Source organism: Otolemur garnettii, unplaced genomic scaffold, assembly GCF_000181295.1.
Source record: "Otolemur garnettii isolate 467f Iridium unplaced genomic scaffold, OtoGar3 scaffold00050, whole genome shotgun sequence".
Classification (NCBI taxonomy): Eukaryota; Metazoa; Chordata; class Mammalia; order Primates; family Galagidae; genus Otolemur; species Otolemur garnettii.
The window spans coordinates 7,001,723-7,010,393 of NW_003852445.1; the positions used below are offsets into that span (position 1 = coordinate 7,001,723).

Here is an 8,671-nt window from a genome sequence, read left to right on the forward strand (position 1 = left end):
AGCCGCCGGGAACTGAGGGCGCTGGGCTGCCCCCTGTCCAGTTCTCGCAGGCCGCCAGGCCCCCTCCAGCCGGGGCCGTGGAGCACCGAGGCAAAGGCCGGGGCCCCCCCATGAAGGAGCGCGACGCGGCCCCGGCCGAGCGGGGCAAGCCGGCCACCTACACCGGGGACAAGAAGGCGAAGATGGCGGCCAAGACCAACAAGAAGTGGGTCCGGCTCGCCACCGTGTTTGCCTACGTGCTCTCTGTGTCGCTGGCCGCCATCGTGCTCGCCGTCTACTATAGCCTCATCTGGCAGCCAGTGGGCGCCGGGACCTCGGGAGGGGGTGCTGGCCCGCCCCCCGGCGGCTCCAACGCCACCGGCCCGTCCGGGACTTCGGGGGCAGCGGCGGCAGGGCCCAACACTACCGGGTTGTCCCGCCGCGAGGCGCCACGCGCTGCGCCCCCACTGCAGGTGGATCGGCCGATGCCTCCGGAACCCCCTGCAGACAGCCCCCAAGCTGGGCCACTGGAGCGGCAGCGTGGGCCGGACGAGGAAGAGGAGGAAGCGGCGGCGGCGCCCCGGAGTCGTTGAACCCCTCTGCGCAGGGGGCATCCGGAAACCATTCTCCCCAAGCCCAGAGGCAGGACTGTGCAGCAGGATGAGACAGGGAGCCCGCCGGGCAGACCCCCACGAGAGTGAACGCCCCCCTAACCCTCTAAGATCGTCGGCCCGCCCCAAGAACCCGTGGCCCGAAGCCGGATGTTCAGCCAAGGGACCACGATTCGCCGGGGACTCGGGGTTTGGTCTTCCCAGGATCGTGCTGTGCCAGGGCCCTGAGCCATAGGGGGGTGGGGGAGGGGTGGGGAGCTCCCATCACCGAACCCGTCCGCGGCGCTCGCTCTGGTGTATCCTATGTGCCGGGGTGACTGGGGCTTTCCCCCAAGACTCAGGGGAAGGAGGGGGCTGTAGGGGCTCTTTTTTAATAAGCTGAAGCTCTCGCAAGAAGGAGGGCACCAAAAGTAGTGGAGCTCAGGTACGTCAACCTAGTTGCAGTGGCCAGAAATGCATTTAATTTATAGATCCCTGTATATAGTTGTTGACATATGCACTAGAAGCTATAATCACTTAGAACTCTATGTATGCTCCCACATCCTGGGTAGCTGCTGACTGCTGGGGTCAAGCAAGGGCTATTTGCTGGCCCCATAGTGCACCTAGCCAGAAGGGCACAGGCACGGCTTTTTTCATCATCCTCCTTTCTCCCCTGTTCCCCTTGTTTTTGAAAGATAAGTTTATGACATTCTTGCACAAAAGAGTATAATCATTCTTAGACTATTGACAGAGGAAAACCTTAGGCAAAGTAGAAGCAGTTTAGGGAGGGTGAGGAATGTACTGATCCCCTCCTCTTCCTACCCTAGTGCCCCCACCAAAGAGGCTTCCTGTTGCAGCCCTGAGTATCTGGATATGGGCCAGGGAGGAAGGAAGGGAAAGAGCAATGCTGCTGTGCTTCAGCCATGGCCCTCCCTGCACAGAATTCTTTTAGGAAGAACAAGCTTTTGTAAGTAGAGTGACTGGCAAGTGTTTTATCTTTTTTTTATTTCCCTGCTCCTCAAGATCTTGTCTTGTTCCGGTAATCAACCTTTGCCTTCCATCTTTCCTGAGCCTACAGCAACAAAGCAGCCCTGCGACTGAGATGAAATCTGTTGTGACACCAGAGCTTTGATCACACATCCTCTGGGTTTGAGTTATACTGCAGAATCAGAAAAGCTAGAAGGTGGGCTTCAGACTCAGGATTGTGCTTGGAGAGCCAGTTACTAGGCCAGCCATGGGAAGTTTGAATTGGCTGTGTTTACCTTTCCTGATAAGCTGTACTTAAATGCAGCCTGTAATTTTTAAAGGAGATGAGAAACATCAAGAGAAATGATAATACATATAGCTCTGGGGCAGCAAGAATTATGCTTCCTCAATTTGGATTCCATTTCCTTCTGCCACTTGCTTTTAGGCAATTGAATGTGGGTAGGGATGAGATATCAAACCCCTTAGTGCTTCCTTTTTGGGAAATGAGGCACTTTTTAAAAAAAAAAAAAAAAGATAAAAAACTTACTCACCTGAGTCCTGAAACAGTTGGTCTCTCCAGTTTTCTTGCCTACATTCTAGTTAGCTCTGATCCAAGTTTACAGGACAACAGCCTTGTTTTAAGCCATGTCCTGGTGTGGGCAAGATAATAGCAATTGAGCTGTCACAGCCTACCAGCAGGCTGGTAACACCTCCAAGGTCTCTTGGCTAGAGATTTCTTAGCAGCTGACTAGGTCTTCAGTCATTAGGAAGCCTATGAAGCCTTTAAATTTTTGGTGGGAGACTGGGGGGAAAACATAAAATGCCACTTTATAACTTCAATAATAGCCTGTAATTTATATTTACTGTGTGAATTTTTAGTCCTATATTTTAATAATTTGTAAATTGATCTCTTATTCCAAGAATCCTTTGAACTCATAGGAGAATATCTGGGAGTCCAGTCCCTGTCCTCTTCCCGACCCCTGTTTTCTGGACTGTTTCAATCCACTTTGGGATGGATCAGAGAGTCTAGGGAGACCACTCATAGGTCCAGCTGCTGGTCTCCTGACTCTAAAGCCTTCACTGGAATTAGGACATTTGGTCCAGCCCTAGCTGTGAACATGACCAGAGACATTATTTATAATTCAGCCATTTAAGATATTCCTGTACTCAAAAAGTCCTGTATATTTTTTAAAAGTTTTATTTTTCAGGTGAACAAAAATACATTCTAAGAACTCTGCCTACATCTGTGTATGTTGATCATTCCTCTTACTGTGCTTCATGGGAAGGAGTAAAGATTGGGAAAGTAAGAAGTCTGAGATTTGGTGGATGGCTGGTGATGAATAGGTTTAGGAGGAAAAAGCAATTGCCCTGCTGTTCGTGGTGCCTGATGGCTTGAATGAATTTATGAATGGAGGTTGGCAGAATTCATCTTAGTCAGAAAGTGATCATGGGGTGAGAAGAAGAGTCACCTTTTGCCAACCTTAAAAAAGCTGAGAAGTTCTGCTTTACAGGAAGGATTCTGAGCAGATGGCTAACTGATGAAGCTAAGGGACCGGGAAGCATGAATATTAAGATTTATCTCAAACATTTAGCTGGCTGAGTGCTGAGGTGAGGATAAGCTGCCTGATAGCATCACTGTTCTCACCTTTAAACTACTGGTCCCTCCGTAACTGGAGAAGTGCTAACACCAGGAAAGACAGGTATCTACAGTGCTGGGTCAGAGCTTTGTCTCCCTGGAGGAGGCAAGAGAGCCAAATGGCTGAGAGGTGTGGGTTGCTTTAAAGGTGAAGCTTTTTTCCCTTTAAAGCAAACAAAAAAGGCATGTGGGTGAAAAGCACAAATATAAGGGATTAGTTATGCTGCAAAATACATGGTAAGCAATTGAGCTCAGCTCATTATTAGACAATGCTGCCCAGTACAAATCTGGAGTGAGAAGCCTATGTCGGCGGGCCCCCTGAGGCCTGCACTTCAGCAGAGCTGTAGGGGGGGTAGCTACTGTTCTTTTACATCACCTTGTAGTCTGCAGGGAGGCTGGAAAAAGTCCGCCCTTCTTTTATTTCCCTCTTCAGCCTACACAATGGCTTTCTGTGAGAGGGCTTGGTAAGGCAGAGCAGAAGGGGAGTGAAAGAGTTTCTGAGGCTCTAGTAGTCAGCCCCTCCTTTCTGCAGACAGCGACATGTGGCTTCTGCAGCTGCACACGGTTTCACATGTTGGGCACATAGAGCAGTACGTGCAGCAGGAGCCTGCTGACTGATGAGAACAGGGCCTGGTTGGCTGGAGAGCAGTGGTCAGAATAGCTTTATTTTCAAGGGTTAGAACATAGCTGGAAATTGTCTATGAGGTTTTAAGCGAGAAAGAAGAGGTCTGTGCAGAGAGGATTACTTTTCCTCTAACCAGTTTGTACCCGGACTACTGGGACCATTTCTGTGTTTGCTTATATTAGAAGTTACTACAACCATTTATTTATTCCCTGACAGCCTGAATTTGAAGGAAGAGATACCCTCTCTCTGAAGGTGACGTTTGGGGGTAGGGGGTCAGGGAGCTCTAAGGACTTAATTTGTGAGGGTGTCTTTTCTTTCCTGCATTGATGTTGAGGTACAAAGAAGTGTCTTTCTGAAGTTTTAAGCATAAGAAATATTTGTCTTCCTAACAGCTCTAGATTTCTATGTGGCATGACACCAGAGCTTTAGAAGCTTTTCTATTTACCTTGTTTATAAGTTTTCACCAGGGAATTCTAAGCTAGCTGTTCGTTAGTTGAGTATTTATACCCTGTTTGGAAATGCTGAGTGCAGAACATCTACTTGTTTCTACATGTTTCTTTAAGGAGAACTGAAAGGTCAGGTCACAAGCTTTAGGGCTACCACAGCTTTTTAAAAGGGGTAATAATTGTCCTCCCTTTCCTGTCTGCAGAGAATGGAGATATTTCTGGAATTACAAATCAGTAACAAAAGGCCACAGCAGTACTTTATTTTCCCCCAGTGTCCCTTGGTAGAGGGAGGGACTGTGGTGACTTTGCTCATTTCTCACAACCAGTGCTCAGTGCCTGGCACAGAGCAATGGCTGCTTGGAGTTTGTTGATCATTGTGTTGGATGGGATTTGCCTTAGTGTCATTGTGATGTCCCTGCCATAATGCACTCATGTACCCATTTCCACAGCCCATAATTTGGTTCAAGGGGAGTGAGTTGCTAAAGAGAACCCCTGCAAATCATAGTTGCACTGACCTCTCTGGCCTCAGTTTCTTTATTTCCAAGTTGGGGGACTCTGGCATGGTCACTGGTTCTTCTGAGGTGCCAGAAGGTCGTAGCTGTATTCCATGTGGTGCTTAATAGACGTGACCCATTCATTGTCTCCTCTGCCCCATCCGACTGCCTAATGTTGGCTATAAAAATACCTGCTGTTGAAAGGTTTTTTTGTCACATCTGTTCCACTTGCTTACATAGTCTGTGGTTTGCTGCTGCCAACCTGTTGTGCTTTCTGTTCCCTCCAGTAGGTAATTAAAAAAACAAACAAAAAGCCTCTTTACCGCACACCCAGGTTTACCAGGCTCTTTATCCTACACAGAAACATCCGTGGCTCCCAGTGGTATACCCTGCACGTGAGCCACCTGGCCAGGAGGAAAGACTCTGGCCAAGTCAGCTTGCTTGGCCCCATTCAATTCTATAAACGTTTGTTAAGCTACTACTAACAGATCAGAAAATTACCAGATGGTTCTTGCCTTCAAGGAATTTACCGTGGCATAAGAGTCTTGTTATAACTACCCTGTTGTCTTCAATAATCTGTTTTTGCAATACTTTATCAGTTAAATAGCAATAAGATTCTAACTAGTAGTGTTGGGAATATTTTCCACAAGTCACTGCCATTAATTCAAGAATTATTTATTTAGTGTTTATGGTGTGCCAAGTGAGCCTCAAACGTCCCCAACCAATGTGTCCCAAAAAAGCAATTGTGTTGATTATCCAAGGATCTCCTTTCAAATATGTCTACCTTTCTCTGCTACCTCAGTATTGGGGGTCATGAGTTGAGGTCCCCCTAAACTTGTGTCCTGGAGGCCCACTTGTCCCCTGAGTTCCCCACTGGTAGCCTGGGCAGTGTCGAGTCACAACAGCCAGTTTGTGAGCTGTAGACAGCTCACAGCATCACAAGGACCTGGATGGGGAAGCAGAGTGTTCTTGGGAAAGACCTCTGGCACTGGAAGACAGGAAACCTGAGGACTCCACAATGGCGGTAGTTAAGGCCTTTGACCTCTGTTTTCTCCTAACCAAGTGGGAATTCATGAGAGCAAATGGAGGTAATAGATATGAAAGGGCTTTGAGATCTTGGGCTACAAGTACAATGTATAAACATGAAGAAATATATTTCCAAGGGAATGTCTGTCCCTTTGGGGAAAAATGCACAGAAAGAAAGAAATGTGCGGGGGTAGGTAGTAAACATTACACCTATGCCCAGATCAACAGCATCAGCGTCACTTGGGAATTTGCTAAAATGATGACACTTTAGGCCCATCCCAGACCAACTGAGTGAGAAATTCAGCAAGTGGAACCCAGCATTCTGCTTTAATCGGCCTTCCAGGTGATTCTGATACATACTGAAATTTGAGAACCACTGGCCCAGCCTTTCCTTCTGATTCAGTAATTTAGGGTTAGGATAGTTCTCTTTTGATGCATAGTTATTAAGGCGACTTTCAACCCTTTTTTCTTGGCTAAAGCCAGCTGCCCAGAGGGACAAAGAGGAAACAGTATGTCCGCAGTGTCTGTAAAAATCCTACATTGTCCATTATTTTTGACGGTTGCCAGAAAACTTGCCCTGGAGAGCTTGTTAAGAAGGAGACAGGCCTGAAAGAGCCCCCGCCCCCAAGGTACTGGTGTTTGCCTCACCTCCTGCCCTGAGGCCTGCTGCTTCTCCAACCAGTCCTTAAAAGGAGCAGTGGGTGCCACATTTGTTCTTTCTGGTGCCAGGTCTGTGCTATTTCACTTCCCTGGCGTTGAGTGGATGCTTAATGAGAGGCTATGACGTAGACCCAGCAGACTTGTTGAGAGAAAGCAGCCTCAGCCCATGGTTTCTGCTGTCTCCTTTCATTCCTTTCCCAGCCTAACTTCTCCCCTTCTGTGGGATTGTGGTCAGCCTCTGGCAGCCCTTCCTCATAAGCCCTGATAACCCTTGCTCAGGAGGTGATGTTTGTGGGGTCTGTGGACTCTGATAAATGACTCAAGAGACAAATGAATTAATGTCTTTAATTTCTCCTATTCTATTGACCTCCCCCAACTTGATTTAGTCCCCAAAATAAGATGGAGAGTTTTGCCATTTCCTTTGTTCTTTTGAGAGCTAGTACTAGCTAGCTTCTTTCTCTTTTGGGGGGCAGGGGGGAAACAGTCTCACTCCATCACCCTAGGTAGAGTGTCCTGGTGTTATAGTGTTAATAGTTCACAGCAACCTCAAACTCTTGTGCTCAAGAGATTCTCTTGCCTCATCCTTCCCAGTAGCTGGGACTATAGGCACTGGCCACAATGCCTTAGATAGTTTTTCTATTTTTAGTAGAGATGGAGGAGAAGGGCCACCTTGCTCTTGGCTCAGGCTGATCTCAAACTCCTGAGCTCAAGGGATCCTTCTGCCTCATCCTCTCAGAGTGCTGAGATTACAGGTGTGAGCCACCATACCCAGCCACAATCTTCTGTTATTCCTATCCCGCAGCCAGGATTAGGGCTGGAGTTGACCAGTGGTCACACCTTCTGAACTTGTGCCTTACTAGATAGGCAAGGATCCCCTGCTTCCATGGATCCCCAACTCTCCCTTGATCATAAACAGAATGTAGTCTCGCTACTCCTTTGGGTAAGGAAACGTAACTCTGGAAGGCATGGAGCAAACTCTGCAAGGAGGTTCTTTCTGGGGAAAATAAAGAAGCAAAACCCGTGGTGTGAGATTGCTACTGACGTTAACAGAAGAAAAGAGGACCCACTCTGAGCTGTGAGAGCCAGTGTGCAGAGTTCAGGGGGGGATGAGATAGAGCCAGTGGGTAAGGACAGAAGCCACTGCCTGTAAAAGCAAGGGCACTTCCTGAGGGTGATTAAAGAAGCCACCTGTCTAGGAGGACTGGATAAAATTTACAAACCATCCCTGGTTTCCCTGAAGGCCATTGCTCCCTAACCCCCACCCGGTGAAGATCAGGCTAGAAGAGAAGGTAAAGAAAAAGACAAGTAGAGGTCACATCAAATAGGTACTTCATTTATTCAACAAATATTTATTGAGTGCCTTCTGTATGCCAAGCCACTGCATAGAGAGTCTAATATGTGTTGGGTATATTTCTTATACCCTTATCTTCAGTTTTCCAGAAACCCTTCAAAGCAAGTATTCCTAGCCTCATTTTGCAGATAAGGAGACTGAGACTTTTAGAGGTTAAAATTGATCAAGGTCACCTAGCTGACATGTCAGATCTTAGGTTCAGATTCAGTCAGTCAGATTCGAAGGCCTGTGCTTATTCCGTTTAACTATGCTCCCTGTCACCAAAACACATGTCTTGCAGTCTGGTCTAGTGCATTTCCCTTCTGCCATCTGTCAGAGATGGGCTTGGGGTGGAGAGTCCTCTGTCCTTCCCTCCTTGCTTTAAGGCCCTAGGGAAAGCTATCATCTCTCTCCTGACTCCTTCCTCCTCTGTGTGCCCTCCTTTCTCAGCTTCTCTAGCCCTGTGCCTGGGTTCTGGATAGCGGTGATTGATGACGACCTGCCATTTTGTCCAAGAGGAGGGCTCCTAGCCAGGGCTTTAAATGAAGGAGCCAGGAAGAGCTACAAACAGCTTCAATGACCCAACACCTGTGGAGGGGCATCTAACTACGATTTCCTCCTACTCCATAGCTGGTTCCATCCTAGAGCAGAAGGGGTGGCCACAATCTGGACAGATGGCTGGGACCACTATCATAGCTATTGCTTCCCCTAAAGAGCTCTCCTTTTCTGGCCCAGCATGGTGGCTCCCACCTATAATCCTAGCATTCTAGGAGCCTGAGACAGAAGTATCCCTTGAGCTCAGGTGCTTAAGACCAGCCGAGCAAGGGCAAGACCCTGTCTCTAATAAAAATAGAAAAATCAGGCTCGGCGCCTATAGCTCAACCGGCTAAGGCGCCAGCCACGTACACCTAAGGTGGCG

The 8,671-nt window shown here is 48.1% G+C and overlaps 1 protein-coding gene across 1 annotated transcript; it reads left to right on the top strand.

Moving 5' to 3' along the window:
• Positions 1–11: 11 nt before the first annotated feature.
• On the top strand, positions 12–2,776 carry INAFM2 (InaF motif containing 2). The gene is made up of 2 exons (XM_023514321.1): positions 12–1,536; positions 1,641–2,776. The coding sequence occupies exon 1, from the start codon at positions 111–113 to the stop codon at positions 570–572; it is 462 nt and encodes a 153-aa protein (XP_023370089.1). The 5' UTR covers positions 12–110; the 3' UTR covers positions 573–1,536; positions 1,641–2,776.
• Positions 2,777–8,671: the final 5,895 nt, after the last annotated feature.